A 19,333-nucleotide genomic window follows, 5' to 3' on the forward strand; every position below is an offset into this window, starting at 1 on the left:
AATATCTCATCTTTTTACAAAGTCCAGTCATATCATCTAGCCAAGGTACTTGCTCTGACTTTCTTAGATATGAATTAGGTATGAATTTCCCTTCCCCATTTCTAACAGAGTAGTGTTAATGAGGCCTGACTTTACTTAGTGGCAGAACACATCTAAATCTGTGACATTATTTTAAATCAGTTCCAACTGGGACATGCCAGGTGCCTGAGACCAGTATTTAAATTTGAAGCAACATTAATTTTGTTCTTTCCTCGTATAGCCTCAGCTGACCTGAGTCCTGTCATCTTCCTTGCTAATTTAAAGAAGGAGAACTCTGCTTTTCTGGTTTTAGGGCTTGGAATTTTTGCCTCAGATTTGCAATTGCTTTGTCTTTGGCCTTAGATGTAGTTGCAAAGCCTTACTGTAGTGATCCAATCTAATTCAGAGAATAATACCATTGCAAAACACACAAGCTATACACATGGAAGCTTTGTTAAGGCAAAAAAGCTGAGGAGAGCAACTGGAGGAAAAATTCTTGATAACCTTGGCCATTAAAACAAAATCAGTTCCAGGAATTGTCTGTCCTCTGTTAGCAAATAAGAGTGAAAGCCATTAAAGAAGTTGTTTTCATCACATGATTCCGACCTAAACCAGTCTCTACATCAGTCATGAAAGCTTAAAGATACTACTGCTGTAAAATCTGCATCGTGTTGCATGACCTTTGAATGCAAAATAGAGAGTAGAGCTGATGGTTGAGTCTGGAAGCCTGGTCGTTTGTCCTGGCCTAGGCAGTGGTTAGGCCAGTATCCTAGCTGGGTTTTATCTTCCTCGTCTGGCTCTAATCTCTAAATGATCACCTGCCAGATGGACCAACTTGAGCTATTTGCTCCTCTTTAGAGACACAAGAGCTCTGATTTTTAGCATGGAGTATGTTATGCTCTAGTTCCCTTCCTAAAATTACTTGGGATTTTTGTTTGCCAAATTCTCTGTGAATATGCAGGGGTGGAGAATACTAATCTGTTTCTCCAATTTTCTTGCTGTCTTATGGAAGTAGGTTATGATTATTTTATGTCCTCTTGCATTACATGGGAGGTAGGAAACTCTAGAACTAAAATTGTTGCTGGAGCTGCAGTTTTGTGAAAAATGTAATGGTGCAAAGCTGTTGAATGCTCCCCTCTTGTCCCAGTGTTTCTCTTCTCCAACCTAATTCAAACTACAAATAAAAAGAAATCACATTTTGCTGGATTAATGTTTTGTCTGAATGTGTGAGAAAATCAGACTTGATTGTCATAATGAGACCAGAGCTGAGATTAGAAGCAGCAGGATCATGCTGTCAAGTTCATGCAATTGTCTGGGATGGGGCAAGGGACAGAAAGAGGGGAGAAGGTCAGTGGATGATTCTCTAGTCATAAGCAGTCCATTTTATCATCTCTGTCTGTATTCTCTAATTATGCCCTGAGGGAAACTGGGAAGAGCTCCTGTCTGCATCCCTCCCAGAGAAAGCTGCCCTTGTAAGTTTTACTACAGGAATTCTGCCCTGCTGGCACATGCTTTCCTTGAGACTGGTATCTGTTTCTCAGTGCTGTGTTTTTTTCTCTCGGCACTTGGTAGGAGATGTACTGATGGATGTAATTCTATCTCTATAAACTCCAGACCTCAGCTGGTGTCCCTTTTTTTTTTTTTTTTTTTTTTTTTTTTTTTTTTTTTTTTTTTTTTTTTTAATTTAATCAGTGACTGAAAAAAAATGTTAAGTTTGACTCACATTAAGAGAAATGTTGAAGTTTTATTTTAGCTTGGGTCAGACAATTACATTTCAGCTAAAATGGAAGGCTGACTTTAATTCTGGGCTCCTGGGCATTTTTTTGACAGTTGATTTCATCTTGAAGGACTTAACTTCAAGAAAACAAATAAAAAGGCCCTAACCAACCAAGCAACAAATCCCTTTCAACTTTTTTTTAAAGTTGTTAATGGGATAAAACAGCTAACTGAATTTAACAACAGAAAAAATCACAAGAATTTTGGTCTCCATAAAGCTGAATCTATTTAGGGCTGCCATGAGTGGGAGTTTCTGTGGCAACATGTAGGATCATCTTATACACATTTAAAAATGGAGTTACTTAGCTTAGACAGAAAGGAACGTGGTTATGGGCAAGTAAAATCTGCTAGATATCATGGTGAAATTCTCTTTCTGAAGGGTGAAATGAAAATGAATCAGCAAATTATATTAACTTTGCCTCTGTGGTTTTTTTGATTTCAAATAGCATAGCTCTCCAGAAAACTATTTTTGTTGCGTTTAAATTAATGTGCTAATGCTTTCAAGATGCTTCTGGCCTACAAATATTCCTTGAAGGTGCAGTTTTGCTATGAAGCAGTTCTGTCTCATTCTTGCTTATCTTGTTTCCATCGTGCAGCAGTTTGAGCAGTCATTGGCAAAGGAATTTATTTCAAGTCACATTTTAACAATACTTTTGTTTTACTTTGGCTATTTGTCATGCACTGGAGTGTTTTCTGTGAGTAGGAAAAACTTACTTTGTGGACTGTGTTGCTTGTCCATCAAGGCATGTTGATTAACTGGTTGGTAAACAGAAGATGCAAAGGAATAACTCCTGTTACTCTTGTTCTTGCAGGCAAATGTATGACCATGCTGCAAATATGTACCCACAGCTAATTAAGACTCCTGCCATTCGAAGTGGAGTTCAGAATTTTATGGCGTATGTATTTATTTGCTAAAAATAAATCAATCAAGACTTGGGGTTGGAGGATGACAGCATTTTCAACCTTTTTTTATTCTCATCCTTATGGGCTGAGGAAAAGATATGCTTCCTTTCCCTCTGATTGAATGTCATTATTATTAAAAGAAATTCTAAATATACATTCAGAGAAGAAGAGCATATACTCTTCCCTAATTCTGATTCGTTCAAAGAAATGTTTAAAACCATTGCTGCCAAAGGGTGGGGAAAATGTCAATGAATTCTGATGGTCATTCTAGTGAAATTACTTTTCTTGAAAAACTGATATTTTCAATATTACACTGAACAGTGGTCTCCTGGCACCTTAATCTTTTTAACATTGTGTATCCTTTCCTTCTTCTGTTAGTTTAGTATTTTATTCTACCACCTATGTAAGTTCTAGTCTAATCACAAAAATCCAGATTCACTTTTTCCTTTAGCTGTAAAAATCGAAAGTAATTCTGCTCGAATAATGCAGCTGCACTGGTTGGGTAACTACAGTTTGGAGAAGAACCAGGCCAGGCACTGGGAGACTTAGCTGTGATTACCAATTATTTTAATTTCCTTAGACTTGTGGTTTTTTCCATTACAGATATTTGTGTGAAATGATCACTTTGGGGACTATTTTTTTCCATCTTTGCCTTGTCCTGCACTTTCCATAAAGGATTGAATATCTGCCTATTATTGATGTGCATATGTAAAGTCAATTTGTTTCAGTTTATCCAAAAAATAGAACAAAAGATCTTAGTGCTCCCTTGCTATCAATTTTCAGCATTGGTGTGGTCCTCCTTGTGAGAAAAATGGGATCGCTACCATATATCAATGCATGTGTTTTTTCCTGGAATGACACAACATAGCAGTTGTATTCCCCAAGATGCATTGTTGGGTGAAGGGGGGCAATACTAGGTATTGCTTTTCTATTGCCTCTATCCTTAACTCCTGCATCACTGCTTTACTTTATAGCAGTTTTGCAATATGAGTTACCGTGTTGCCTTAGGAGTTCTTAGCCCGAAATGCTCTCACCGTATCCCTATTTGCTTGGACATACTTACTTTCTAGAGAGCTAACTCTGGTTGGTATTCTCACCCACACATGCTGGAAGTGTTTGCTTCCTTTACGGTTTTGTCCTCTCTATTTTGCTACTTTATATAGTGCTGGATGGATAGATACAGGAGGATGGAAGAGGCCAGCATCTGATCCTCATTTCCTGTGATTGTTTTGTGGCCCTTTGTGCACAGCAAAAGAGAGAATTCTGAGAGATCCTTAGGATATTGGTGGCTCTTGCCCTGGGGTCTGTTCAGCTTGCGTTGCTTCATGCCCTAAACACGGGTGATTTGGCTCTTGACTGGATCTGGCACAGGGTACAGTTGTTTGGCCTCCCACCTGTTACTCAGAGGAGCATAGACGTGGTTTTCAAGGAATGTTTGAGCACTACCAGCAGAAAGCCTTCATTGCATTTGAATGTGGAGGAGAGAAGGAGGCTCTTCAAATGTCAGTCTATTTTTATTCTTAAATAGACATTTAAAAGGGAATGGTTCATCTTACCTATTAAACAGTTGTTTCCCTTTACTGACTAATTCTGCTATAGCAAAATCCTCCACAAACATGAAGTGGAACTCCTTATTTGACACTAAAATCTCATAGAGACACATGATGGATATTTTGCTTAAGTCTGAGCATTTCCACTTGGAGGATATAATATTTTTATCTGCAGGATTTCCAAAGTGTGGTTTGCCTCAAATCTTTAGTAAGGCTGGACCATCTGGGTCATAATGTATTTGTCCCTTCCCTGCATTATCAATTATTCTCTAAAAAAACTCAAGAAAGCCCCAACCTGTTTGTTCCTCTGCAGGAAGCAAGATCAATGGACAAGACAACAGATCAGAAAAAATAAGGATGACCCATTTTGGAGGCATGCTGGCTATATTATTGCACAGTTGGATGGTCTGTACATGGGAGCCCTCGAGTGGGCTAAACTGCATAAACAAACAGTAAGACTCCTGCACCTCTTTTTCAGTAGCTGGGGCTGGGATGTCAGTGGACAAACATGGGAGAAGGGAATCCGCTTTTAAGAAATAAAAAACAGGATACTTAGTGGCAAGTACTCATTTTGCATGCCATTCTGCAAAATCTTTAGTGGCTGTTCAGTGTAGATAATATGATTGAGCACTCAGGCAGTGTAACCACAGATTCTTCACAAGGGACTTACATTGGGGGTGGCTTTTGTATCCATGTGAATGTTGGAAGGACAGACACTTCTAAAGTGCTTGTTGCTGACACTTTGCAATTGTTATTAAGCAAATGACCCTTTAGTTATAAGAAGTACCTGCAACAGCATGTATTAAAGCTTTCATTCTTATTTCCAAGCATTAGATATTCAAATCCTAAAAGCCTTTCTATCTTATATGTTTTACTTTACTGGATGATTTTTCCTTTTCTTTCTTTTAAGTCTCAAAAATATATAGTTACGAAAGGTGTGGTCTGTGTTGTGGCTGGTCAGATGGGATAGATTTTGGGGTTTTGTTGGGTGTTGGTTTAATTCGAGTTTTTTTTGGATAATTTTTCATCACTTTGTTTATCTTTAATTTCAATTAGAATTGTATTCCAGATCATCAGTTTGTATGCAATAGCAGAACTCTTTAACTCCAGTAGACATATGGCAATTATAGTGCTGTCCTAAAGTCTAATAACTTTCAGTGTGAAAGGAAGGACTTGAGTAATTGTGGTTGACCTTCTTACCTAGAGTAATCATACCAAGAATTTTGAAAAGTTGGGTGTTCTGAATTGTCAACAATCGTGTTTTAGTAAAATGTACATCTTTCTTGCATAGAACTCGCTCTGGGGCTTTCATGAATGCATTCAGCTCAAACTGAAAAAAAAAAAAAAAAAAAAAAAAGGAAAGCATTTGTAATAATAATCCATCCTGAGAGACCTGAGTTTGTAGGGGAAAACACTAGGAACCTTGACTTTCTAGGAAAAGAACAAATTAATATCCTTTTGTAACTCCTGTACCTGAAAAGCCCTGTCAAGCTCATCAGGTTTGGGGTTTTTTTGCTGATTCTGAATCATTTGGATTCATGTGGTGGGAAGGGAGAAGTGCTGGTTTGTGTCTGAGTTACTTCTTTGTAATAGGTGTGTTCTACCTGCAAAGCATGTTCCTGGATGCTTGCTTATTTAACTATGCATTTGATACTAAAAGGATACTAAAAGCACTGACCTCTGAATAATTTGAATAATTTTTATCCTCTTTTTAGAGATCTCACCAGCATGTCTATATAAAAATGGTGCATTTAGTGAAAGTTCAGATATGTTGTTCAGGCTGAAATATTTGTGTCTTCCATTCTTGAATTATATGCAGGAAATATTTTTTTTTTCCTTTCCCAAAAGTGCTTGAAGCAGTTGGTGGGATTTGTTTTGATTCTTTTCTATGCTAGTCACAATTTTAGCTTTGGACATTATCACCTGTGTTGAGATGCATGTACTTTTATTAAAAACAAAAATGTTCACTGTGTATGTATTTGAAATGGTGCTGCTGTTTCCTCTCTTTGCCACAGCCCGTAAGTTACATAAGTCCTAATCTTTGAGTACAGTTTGGACAGCTGCTCTTGCAGCTAGGTCCTTGGTTTTCCTTGGCATCAAAATGATACCTGACATTCTGTAAAATGTTATGTAAAAGTTCATTTTGTTGGATACCATTATACTTTTCAAGTACTTTTGGGAGATTAGGCTGCAACAGTGTGTACATATTTACTGCTGTTAGGATCTCATTCAGGAAACAAGGCTTGAAGGCTGTTGCTCCAAGCTTCCATGGGTGATAAAAACAGGTCCAGGTGCAAAGTTCGTGGCTAGTTTTCTAGTTTTGACACATTTATCTGAGAATCAACTCAGTTTCTGTAAACTGTTGGCACTTAAAAGCCTCAAGTAAACTCACAAACCAACAAAATGAGCAAAATGATACTACCAGTATCTTCCTTATTCCTTGTGATTAAAGAAATCTGAATTCAAAATGCAAATAAATTCACCAAGTAGATGATTTTTTTCTTATTTTTAAATGTTGTACTTTGCTTCAATTAACCCAATTGTTTTGAATTTTTTTTTGTTTGGACAACAACTCCAGTAACAAGTGCTTTTCTGTTACTCAATTCTCAAAATAATCAAGGAAATTTCATACTGAAAGTCTCTGTAACAAATTCTGCATGTTTTTAAAAGCACATCTCATTCCTACTGCATGTTTTCCCTAGCGCTTTGAAAGTCTCTTTTTACCTCTTTCCTTTACTAGATACATTTTGTTTCATTAATAAAATAATCTTTTCCATGTATTTATTGTCTTTGGATTATCATCATCAGGAACAGGTCTATCTTTTGGTCTCTAGGTCTATAGTTTGTGTTTGTGATGGTAATGAACCTCAGAGATATTAAAAATACTTCTTATGTGAATTGTGGCATTTTTCTTATCCTTTTTTTACCCACACTCAAACAGAAAAAAACACCCTAAACCCCAAACAAAACCAAGCCAACACTCAACATGTGACAGTCTATATTTTGTTGTCTGATGTTCTATTTGCTGTTGGGAAAGTTACATGTACTTCTAAATTCAGCACATTATTCTGCATGTGTAGAGGACAATTGTTCCCAATGTCTTAAGCTTAAAATAAGAATAAATGCTGTAGAAGAAAGGCTAGGAGGCTTTCCCCCTTGACTCCCAAAATACCAGAGACATGAGAAAGAGAAGGGGAAAAGGAGATGGGTTTCCCTGCACCATGAATTGTCATACAAAGACAAGATGCTCTCCTGAGCACTGAGAAGTTGTTTGGTTGACAGAATAGGCTAAAGAGATAAAGGGGATGAAGAAATGGAACTGTGTATGCAAAGTCTGTGAATTGTAACACTGAGCACTAGGCAAAGTTGTATAGAATTATTTCCTTTCAGAAGAATGGTAACAAGCTGTTTCATAGCTAATCTGCTTCAGTTTTTTAGTTCTGTTTTCTAGTGCTATGCATGGTAGTTTGAAACCAGAGCCAGATACTTGAGAGTAAGATTACGTGCACGCAAGTAACTCTGAAATGTTCTGTTTTTCTGCTCTCCCTTAAAATTCAGATCTCCTTTACTTGAATAGACCTCTGAGAACAACAGAACTGTTGTAGAACCATTGTGTCTTCCACAAGTAACTAAGCCTTACTGCAGAAAGAAAATTTGGGCTTTGAATGGTTTGAAAGTAGCACTAGTATATATTTTTCTATTCTTTATGAAGGAAATGCTTTGTATTGCATTGTTCTAAACTTTGAGGTTTTTATTCCATGAAATCTCTTCTCCTGAGGACTGTTTTAGGTCAGTGCTTCCATTAAGACCTGCATGAAGGCAATGCACATTGTAAACTTCTGTATTTTGAATTTGATATTTATAGATACCATTAAGAGTGATGTCAAAATTTGAATACATCTTTATGTTAAAGTGTGACATTATTGCATCTGGTTTAGCAACATTTTATATCCAGTCAACAAACCCAGCCCTTTTGTCAAGACAATTTCTGAGGGAGGGGCACTCAAAGAACATAAAGCCTTTTCATCTGCCTAATGCTCTACCAACGCTGTGATTAATCTTGGGCTTGTCTGTGCAAGGATATTACTCTTGAATAAGGAGGTGTCAGAGTTTTAAATACTAGAATGACTCCAGGATAGCTGTCTACTTGTACTTCCTTATTTTGTACTCAGAGTACTCAGGCTTGGAGAAGTTACTGGAAAACAATTGTTATAGAATAACTTGCCTATTTTGATATCCCATGTAAACAAGCCTTTAGGGCTGGTTCTCTCATTTCTACTGCCCTTTGTAAGTTTATTTCTCCCTCCCTTGGACGTAACTCAAACCTCAAATTGATTTATTGCTTTGCTGTTCAGGACAGGACCCTAGAGGAGCCACACATTCTAGCAGAAAGTATTTTAATGTCACTTTATCACCTCTCTGCTTATCAGTTTAGTTCATTCATTCTTCTTCAGGATCTAAATGACATATATAAGGAGTTTTTCTGACATTGTGTGAGATGGGAGAAGGCGATTGCAAAAAATTGTAATAAGCTTTATATCACGCATTTGTTCTGATGCAGTTTCTTGGATCTAATACTTGCTAGTGGACTCTGATTAATGCCTTGTACAGAAGATTTCTCCATATATCCTGGAAATCAGCTGTAGTTTTTCCAAAACTGGGGCACTCAGCTTTGTGGCAGATGCTTTAGACCACTCCTGAAATTCCCAGATGGGGCCTGCAGTGCAGATACATGTATCTTCTGTTAGAATGCATTGTTTTGCTTCTCTTTGTTCCAGAGGAGCACAGTGTTTATGTGATATCACATCAGACAGTCTTAAACACAGATTTATTCAAGGAGAGTAACAAATTTTTGGAAATAAACTGGAACAAAATTTGCTTGGCCCTCAAAAGAGGAATGAAAACAGAACCCTAGGGGGTGCTTAACAATCTAGTCCCTCTTCTGCCTCTCTGATATTTTGGCTAGTTTTGGCAGCTGGCAGCCTCATCTCACCCAGTGCCTTAGGAATTTGCATAACCTGTGCTTTGAGTGGGTCTTTCCTGCTGCTCTCTGGGTACTGTTCTGTTGTTCTGAAAGCTTCATTGCTTGGCACTTTTCTTCAAATTTGAATGGACTTGTTAGTAGTTACAGAAGTTTTGATTTGAAGTGATGGTAAGAAAGCACAGAAATGTGAAACTGAAAAAAAATACACAGGCAATTCTGACTGATGCTGTAGCAATATCAATGTAGCTACCTATAGATATTATAGTGAAAGCAGGTTTTATAAAGGAGAATATAGGAATGGATAGCAAATGGATGTTAAGTACAATTAAAATGTCTTAGGGCTGGCTGAGGAAGCCAGTTTGCTCCCTTGCTGGTGGTACTGTACAGTGGTGCCTGTGTGAATCAGCCAGTGGAAATGGCTTTTCTTATTGTGTGGTGGGTTTTCAGTGCAGCTGGATGGCAAAAAATGGTGCTTCAACAGTGCCATGTCTCTCTATATGGAATCAAATGAAATAGAAGTAGTGACTGGTTTGTAACTGATTCATACCTCTGAGTTGCTTAAAACTATCCAAAGACATGTCTCTTGATGTTGCTCCCTGTTTGGATCCTTACAGCAAAAACATGATGAACTAAAGCAATGTACATCAAAGTTGGTTTTGGATTTCTTCCTCAAACTGTAGCCACGAATGGTATTTGTTGTCAGAATGGCTTATTCTGCTGTGTGTAAGCATTGTGGGAAGGTTTGACTCTTTCACATGGGATACATGGACTGGAGTTTACATTGTTTCTGGTTTTCCTGTTGGTTATTCTTTCTGCCAAAGCAGCGGATGGGTAACAGAATTTGGCCTTCTGAATAAAAAGTAAATGGATTTGACACTGTTTAATTTTTCCTTTACTGGGGTTTGTAGAGAGGTCAGCTATATGGTTTATATTTATATATTTATGATTTGTATTGTAAGTAATGTGTTTCTTTGCTATATGATTATGTGGCATTATAAAATTACTGTTCACAGCCCTACAGTGACATGTGTTCTGACTTCTCTTCGTTAAGCCTTGCCATAATGGAAAGGCATGGTGTAAGCAAGAACAAGAAAGATTTAGAAAATGGTATTTGAAGGTTGAGGTTAAACCATTATTAAGCTCTTATTTTTGAGGAGGCCGAGTAAGAGGAGGTTCTAAAGAGCGTGTTGCGCAACCAATTGTGTGTAGGTAACCCTGTTAACCCTGGCTAGCTCCAACCATCAAGAGTTTCATAAAGCACATAGCAGAATGCCTTTTGACTGACTTTCCTTTTTCAGCTAGTTTGATGGTATTGTTAACATTGTTTCTCTAAAAAAAAACCAAAAACCTCTGTATATCTGTAACAACAGACTGATTGGTGTCCTCTTGAGTTACAGTTATGTCTTCCTTTTTGACTCAGAAATCGTAGCATTGGTAATGCCACTGCAAGGGCTAGATCCTTAAAAGTCTCCTAAGTGCCTGATGCCATACTAAGTGTGAGCATCTGGGCCTTGTAATTTCATAGACCATGTAGGAGTTTCCTTCGGCAGCAAAAGAAAAATTCTAACCACTGAGGCTATGTTAATGTTTTTCTGTCTCAAAGTGTTTTTTATCATCTTCTCTTTTATTCAGCCACTGAGCAACTTTGATGTTCAGTTTCTGAATGCAGTTGGAGACCTGCTGGACCTTATTCCTGCATTATTTGAATATTCTGCACGAGGTGGACAATGCAATGTGAATCCAGGAGTCCATGGGAGATACCAGTGGGACATGGGACACTGCTCTGCACTGATCAAGGTGAGCGCCAGAACTTAATCTCTAGTGGCTGTGTCACGAGTCTGCGTTTCTGGAATCTTCCCTGTTCATGCTGCATGTGCATAAAGAGACTTCTGTCAATGATCAAGATGCATTTATGCAGTTGTCATTTGTGCCTCCATAGGATTTTGAGTCTAGTTTTTCTCACTTGTGTTCAAGGGGAGGGAAAAGACCAAACCAAAACCACAGAGGATGTTTGGTGAAAAGCTGCTGGAAATACTAGGGGGTGAGGAACTACCAGGGAGCGAGACTGGACAAGAATAACTCATTTCACCAAGAGAAGTAAAGTCTGAAAAGGAATATTGTGAATGACTGCAAATACAGTGGGCAGATAGGCAGAGGGTAAAAGGAAAAGGATTATTTAAACTAAAGGAGTGTGCTAATGTAGAAACAAATGGGTGCAAGTGGCTGATGTTTTCTATTAATAGTGATACCTTTGAATGGCTTTCCAGTAGGAGTGATGAGAGAAAAAAGCCTCATGTTTTTAAGATAGGTAACTGATGTGTCATGGTGGCAATTACATTTTTCTGTTAAAATTATTCAGGAGATTTAATTAGCATCGGGAGACTCAATGTCAGAGTATTGCAGAGCAGCAGTATTCACCTTAGACTGAGAAACATTAACTGAAGCATTTGCCTGCAGCAAGAGGTTTCTGAGCTAACAACAAATCGTAGAACCAGGGAAATATTTAGAAGAGATGTACTATCCATATATATATTTGCCTTTTCAAATTGAATTTACTTGCATTTGCTTCTGTACTTCACTTCAAAGTGAACCAGGAGGAATTCTCACTGAAACAGCATGTTTTAAATTAATGTTGGATATGTTTGCGAAGATCTGATCTGGATGTGTGAATAGAAATATTCAAAATTAAACTGGGGAAAAACCATACCATGTGATGGTATTCCAAATAACCCCAAGATGTTTTATTTTGAAAACAACTTATGGGCAAGAATTGTTTCTAGAGGTTTCGGAAATTCATTTAGTACACAGCTAAAAGCACAAGAATTTGCTCTTTCTTTAATAATGCAATTATTCAAACTACTTAAAACAAGTAGCTCTCCCAGTTTCTATCAAGGAGAAAACATGCAGAATGTTGTGGGGTCTGAAATTATTCATCTTTCTGCTTCTGTTTTCCAGGTTCTACCTGGATATGAGAATATCTATTTTGCCCATTCCAGCTGGTTTACTTATGCAGCCACACTGAGAATATATAAGCACTGGAATTTCAATATAGTTGATCCACACACCAGCACCAGCCGTGTCTCATTCAGCAGTTACCCAGGTAAAGTAAAGAAAACCAAAACAATATAGGTATTCAGTGTGGCATGGACCACCTTACTGTCTTGCAGCTGTCCTGGCTGTGAAAAGGATGGTAACTCAACAAGCACTGGCTTCAATCTACCTTAAAACTTTTAGCCACCAAGAGGACAAAATGCCAGCTTGAGTTTTCTGTCTTGAACATGATATTGTTGTCATTGTCTTTTGTTGTTGATTAATCACCTTCAGTGCTCTCAATAGTACTGGTTAAATATTTTACCTCTGGCACAAACACGCTGCTTTGAATTCAGCTTGTATAGTCTGCAGTCATCTCAAGTGCTGAACTCCTCACCATGCCTATAGCATTTGCATGTTTGGTAACAGCAATTTTGAGCACTTCTGTTTACCACTGTGACATGACTCCTGCTGTAATGGAATTATTACTGAGCATCAAACACTTGCTGTTTGAAAGTGTATCAGCTTCTTTGATGTTGGGTTCAGAAGCCTTCATTGTTTTGTTGTTGTTTTTTTTCCTTTCCCCCTCCCCATGTATTCCTCTTCCAGCTTCTCTATAAGCTATTGGAGAGGGGAGTATTTTTTAATGCTTATTTGGTGTGTTGGTAATATAGCCAGCCAAAATATTTAGACTCTCTTTTGGGAAGATCAGGCCAAATGTTAGAAATTGCCAGCAAGTAATGTTTGAGTAGCAAAATATGTACTCTTGCTACAGAATAGCACCAAGAAATGGGAAACTGAAAAACCGAAGCAAATCTATAACTCCCTCTTAGAGCTAACCTTGCGTAGGGTTTTTGAGGCAAATTTTCAAGTTCAAAAATACCCAGTCAAGAATCTTCCTAAACATTTTAAATGAAGTAAATGCTGTAGGAGACTATCTCATTCTCATGAAATTTTGTTGGTTGATGATTTCAAAATGTGCTTTGTTACGGTGCCTTACTGTAAGGGCAAGGGTCCTTCATGGCAGGGACTCCTGAGACTGAGACTGGGAGAATATTTTGAAAAGCAGTTGCATTCGTTTCATATTGAAAACAAGCCTTTTTCTGTGGGGGCCTGACCCTCCTCAGTGACCCTTCTCAGGAATGCAGTGCTTTCTGACAACTAAGATTTTTAATTTGAGGAAGGGGTAGTGGTAGTCTATGACTGTCTCTTAAATGTACAGCCTTTCAAGAGCTTGGATTATTTGTGATTGCCTTGGAGAAATTTCACTCTCTTGTTGCAAGGAATTTTTCAAAGCCTGTGTAATTTGGTTGAAAGCAAAGGTTTCTGAGCTCTGTTCATCACATGCATGTTTATAAGGTTATTCTGGCTCTCATATCTCTCAGCTAAAACACTGATGATAGCACTACGCTTGATAAGAATGTGGTTCTGTTTAGCAACTGTTGTATGCTGCATTGTGCTGCAGATTCAAAACTGGGAATCAAGATCAGCCACACAGAGCATTCATTTTTTTATTTTTAGTGGGTATCTGGGTGATGTCTTTTGATCGTCCCTTTTGTGGATTCTTTGTATAAGGAAATACAAATATTTTGTTTTCATGAGACTAAGGCAAAGTGTGTGGCAGGATATCTGAAAATCAGCTACATGCTTTGCTGAAATGGTTGGGGTCTGTTCATTGGTGTACAAAATCCCAGTGTACTTCCCTGAGAGTGGCTTCTTTTAAAGCTGCCTGTTGTCATGTGGACTCTGACATAGTGATGTGGGAAGGTGTACTTCTACCAACAAAACCGAGTGAGAGCTCTTCCAAAGCATAGTTCCCATGGGTACAGTGAAGTTTGAGAGGTCTGGTATGCAAAGTGTGCTCACTGGCTGCCTGATTACAGGGTGCTATCACAAGCACTAGACAAGCACTGGTCCATTGACTGCAGCAAATTGCATTAGCTGTGGATGTAGTTCACAGACTTGCAGTTTTCCATGGGATGAGTAACCACTGGCCTAGTAGTGCTCCAGGGACATCACGTAGGAGGGAGGCAACTGCCAAATTCCTTTGCTCCATGTTATGATGAGAGATACTTTCAGAGCATCTGACTCTGGAATCTGCAGCTCCTGGCCATGGTTCAACTCGGCAATTGTAATGTCTCCCTGCATAAATGTTCCTTCTTTTAGTCTCTGTCCTGATAGACACTAAGAACCAGGAAGAAAGGCCAACCTAGTAATCTCTCCTGAATAGTACATAATCCCATGGACACAGAACTATTAACTTCTGGAGAAAACAGAGGGCCTTAAAAGACAGGTGCCCTTCCAGGCCTTCAGCAACACTTAACTGAGTTATTCAAAGATTATTGTCATGCATGTAAGATTGGATATAAACTAAAACTATGCTGCTGTCCAAAAGCTGTGTCAGAAAATGTTAAGGGGTCCTTTTTTCTTCTGAGAATGAATGTGCCAAATCCATGATTTTTCCTGGGGTCACAGAGTTAAATTATTAATATTATTTCTTTATTTACTGAATTTCAAAAGACAGGCTACTAGATGGCAAACATTAGTATCTGCTGTGACTCAGTTTAGAGGTTCTGAGGCTACTGATTAACCATGATTTGTTTTAGGGTGTGCATTGTGGTACAGCTGGAGGCCCTTGCACTTCTTTGCTCATGTTGCAAGTGAGAAGGTAGGAGGACAACCAGGAGGACATTCCAGCTTTCCCAGCAATAATCAGTGTTCTGCCATCAAGTTCAAATGTTCATTGTTAACAGCATATCTTCTCTTCGCTGCTTTCTTCCCTTCAGAGCAGCAATAGTTCTGCAGAGGCTCAGTCAAGTGGGAATTAAGGGGAGTTGTAATCTCTGTATTTGCAGAATGATTTCTTCAGTTGCTGCTCATTTCCACACTAACTCACCTTAATCCTCACTTGAACTCTGCTCATAGTCTTCACCTGCTGAGCTGCATGTAGGACGGTTCTGTGAACCTTTGGGAGGGAAGAATGTCTCTGAACTGAAACCTTGAGCTTCATTGTCTTCTTCAGGCTCTGGACATATGTACTTCCTGTGGCTGGTGAAACAAAGAATGGCAGAGAGAACTGAAATAGTACTGAGAATGTTACTGTTCCTCACAAATGTTGAATGAAGTTGTGCTCATTTGAGGGAGCAAGAAAGTGATGATAGAAACAAGATAGGTGCTATGTTTTGCACCACGTATCTAGAGGTGGATCAGGGAACCTACACCTTTCCTCCCTCTGTGCCCCCTTCACCCTCACCTCCAGTCAATTCTTTACACTGCCCACTGAGGCATTCAAAGAAATGGGCCAAACTAACTGATAAAATTCGTTATTTCTTTTGCGTAATAGAAAGGTTGCAGCTTCCAGGATTTTCATCCATTTCAATGTAGCTCTTTTGAACTCCACTTAAGACTAGGAATGTGCCATTTTGACCAAGCACTCTAGTTTGAATAGTGAACTACCAACTAGTGAACTAGTGAGCCACAGTCTTTTAAAGTATGTTAATTTGATTTTAGCAGTTTAAACAAAACGGTTGAAAAAGACGAGTTGAAGAATTAGACTTCTGCCTTTCCTCCTCAGCTCCGTTATTGGGATCTTTCTTGATTGAACTAGGTGGTGATATGGGAGTAAGATGGCACAAGTTGTCTTGATAGATGGCTATAATATATATATTATACAGTTTTTTTAACCTTTATTCCTTGATTTCAGTATTTTATTTGAAGTAATTTTGGCAACTTTTCGTGCTTTTCACTGCCCCTTATTCCATCTTGGTGCATTTAGTTCCGGTCACTCCATTTTGAAATTTTCTGGGTTTTTTCCATTGCATTTTATTTGATCATATCTCCTGTCCAAAGTGTTTGTTAGACTTTGTCTTCTAATTTCAAGATTTCATTCCCTTTCCTGAAAGGAAGGCAAGAGAGAGAGGTAATTTTTGTCTCTTGCTTTGAAGTAATCTAGTGTTATTGCAGCATAATCCTTCCCCACAACTTGAGGAAGCAGCTGGGAGGAGCAAACCATGGAAAAGGTGGTTTGTCCTCAGGAATATCTTTCTCATGAGGTATTACCATTTCCTGCATCCCTACTTTCTCCAGCATGTGTTTAAAACCTGGAGGGAAGCAAAGGAAAATGTCTAGTGAGCTTTGGAGATAAGACCAGAGCTGTAGTGTGAAGTGTGGTATTTCTTGGTGCCTAGGAGAGATGAGCAAGTGGAAGGGAGGAAGCTAATGGGTGTTCAGGCTTGACATGAGAAGCAGCTGCTGATTCTCTGCTAATCTGGAGAATATCTTTGCTTTCCTGTATTCAACTGTGTTTATACACCAGAGCATTGGGCATATCAGCCAGGAGCTACTCCCATCCCTCAGAGATGGGCTAGGCCTCATGGCTTTGACTTCCAGCCTGTAAAGCTGACCCTTTCTGCACTTGAATGAGCACAGGGACCTTTAAAAATATCAAAAAAGGTGATGCTGTTTGGTTCAGAAAACAGCAATATACCTCTTTCAGAACAATAGCTGCCAGGAGCGTGCTGCCATCTACATGCTCTTTGATGTGCTGACTTTCTGGAGAACACTGTGGCTCAGATTGCAAAAAATGCTTTGCTTTGCTTGGCAGATTAATGTCACAGTGCGTGAAACTCCAGACTCTGGAAACTTCAGTTTTACAGCAGCATTTGGAAAATGAATCTAAATGGCTCAGATCCAGAAAATGCAAACAGAAGTACTTCCGCTTGTTTCTCTGTAGAACTGCCAGATTCATTGGAAGGAGGGGTTAAAAGCAATAAAAAAAATTGATGGAGTGTTCCTAACAAAAATGGGAGGTAGGTTTGCAGTGATGGTTTTACAGGAAAAACATAGAAGAAGCATACAGTGAGATAACACCTTTTATTACAACTGATTCTCATACATGCTTAGAAAAATGGCTCAAGAGCACATCAAATATCTGCTGGTATCTCTAGACTTCTCTACCCAGGTTTTATTTTTCTGGATGTCTTTATCATGGGTAACCTGTTGCTTGTATTTTAGCTTCCTTTTGTTTCAGAGTTGCCTATGCCTTGAATCAAAATGGTATATGCCACCTTGGAATAATTAGGCTAGTAATGGTGTATCTTGGAGGGCATGTTGTATTATAAAACATTGCAGGATAAAACCTGATAAATATTAAGGCCCAGAAGGAAATCTCCTTCTTTTCAGCTTAGCTGAGCTTTGCGGTTTATTTGAATTGCAGAGTTCAACCTTCAGTTAATTCAAAATCATTCCTTGTGTTAGCACTTGCTTTGAGTCAAGTTTTTCTGTTCTATCTCAGCTGTTGATTGAAATGGAAGAAATAAACTACTTGGTTTGTTTGAAGTAGGACATTTGGCACTGTCACCCACAGGAACTGATGCTCAATTCACATCACAGTTGTTTTAACAATATCAAATATTGTCTCTGTTTGGGCAAGCACCACTTGACTTGTTATGTAGCAGATTATTGCTAGAGTATCCCATGTGTTTGTATAAAATAGACTGACAGAACCAAGTTTAGGATGTTTGTCCTTACTTACTTGAGAGAGATCTCTACTGATAATGTATAGAATGTATTGACTCACTCTTCATGAGTAAAATACCAGATGCCAGGGTACTCAGTCTATTCTCTACTGATATTTTTTTAGAGAACAGATGACCATGCAGCGTATTTTCCTGGATCTCTTCTAATTTGAGAACTTGCTACTTTAAAGAAATTTTGCTGAACTAGAGCCCTTAAACATTACCTTTGCATGAAGACAATCTGTCTTATGATAAAAGCCCAGGAGTAGGAGGCAGAGCTGGATTGTCTTGTTTGCTGTCATAGGTTGGTGACCTTTGCAGATTGTGTTAATAAAGTTTGCTGTGAAAGATTTCATAGATGAGCTCAACTATTGTGACTTAGGACAGCATTTTAGCATTTTGTACTCTTTGAAGACTGATGTTATTAAAAGCTTCTTAACAAGAGTTTAGATTCTGCATGACTTCCTCATCAGGAGCTCAGTTAACAACCTTTCTTCCCCAACCTGGCAGCCACGTATCTGCTGAGTAATCTAAAAGCCAAGTTATTTCTGCTGTACAAGCAGTCTCTGTGCCATCCAAGGCATAGCTGACCTTTGAAGCTCTGTATGCCACCTCCTGGCGAAGGGTTTGCTACTGGACCTAGCACTTCTGTTGGCATGTAACGTGGAAGGGAATCCTGCCCACAGATCCATCACTGAATTGACTTTGCAGAGCTGGCAGGCATAAAAAACCCCAGTGATAACATGTCAGAAAGAGGAGTAGGTAGAGCTTCTCATACAGAGGATGTGGTTTATGATTTAAGAGATGCCTGTGTCTTGGAGATGCTTTTAAGAGTACTTAGAAGGAAAAGATTAAACTAGAAGGAATATTTTTCTGCTTGATGTAATACAGAAGGGGTTAATTAAGGGGATTAATTCAAGTTAATTAAATTATGTTGTCTTTACAGAGTAAAAATCTAAAACTGATGCTGGTTGATGAAAATGGTTTTGTGGAGTTTGTACTTTGCTTTGGTTTTCATTGTGGTTTTTTATATCTTTGTTAGAAACACCTGATAGGCATTTAGTGTATGAAATCTTTAGCATAAGACATAGGTTGACTTATGGAGAAGCTTCTAGGCTTGGCATGCAAACACAAAACAAATGCTTTAGACAGAGAATTAGGTGTCTTAAAAGTGTGACAGTTTCTCATTTCAAACTGTCTTTAATCTTTGTACAGTTTGAGTTCACACACACATGCATTAACTCATCCATATCCTCGTGGCTCGTCTTTGTTTTGTTCTATGAGTATATCAAAGGTTCACAAAGGTAACAAGTTTTTTATTATTGTTGTTTAAGGCTTTTTGGTGTCCCTGGATGACTTTTACATACTAGGCAGTGGCTTGGTGATGTTACAGACTACCAACAGTGTTTTCAATGAAGCTCTCATTAAGCAAGTGGTGCCTGAATCCTTGTTAGCTTGGCAGAGGGTCCGCATTGCCAACATGATGGCAAATGATGGCAAAACATGGGCAGAGACCTTCTCAAAGTGCAACTCTGGTAAGTACACTTTCACATGCA

The 19,333-nt window shown here is 38.6% G+C and overlaps 1 protein-coding gene across 1 annotated transcript in view; it reads left to right on the forward strand.

Moving 5' to 3' along the window:
* The window catches only part of PLBD1 (phospholipase B domain containing 1), a 36,968-nt gene that overhangs the window by 9,825 nt on the left and 7,810 nt on the right, over positions 1–19,333 (forward strand). Inside the window, exons 3-7 of the mRNA XM_056482419.1 lie at positions 2,607–2,690; positions 4,561–4,699; positions 10,864–11,028; positions 12,187–12,331; positions 19,112–19,312. Coding sequence (XP_056338394.1) covers positions 2,607–2,690; positions 4,561–4,699; positions 10,864–11,028; positions 12,187–12,331; positions 19,112–19,312 — 734 coding nt within the window. The remainder of the gene's footprint in view (positions 1–2,606; positions 2,691–4,560; positions 4,700–10,863; positions 11,029–12,186; positions 12,332–19,111; positions 19,313–19,333) is intronic.

This window comes from Oenanthe melanoleuca, chromosome 1A, assembly GCF_029582105.1.
Source record: "Oenanthe melanoleuca isolate GR-GAL-2019-014 chromosome 1A, OMel1.0, whole genome shotgun sequence".
Lineage (NCBI taxonomy): Eukaryota > Metazoa > Chordata > Aves > Passeriformes > Muscicapidae > Oenanthe > Oenanthe melanoleuca.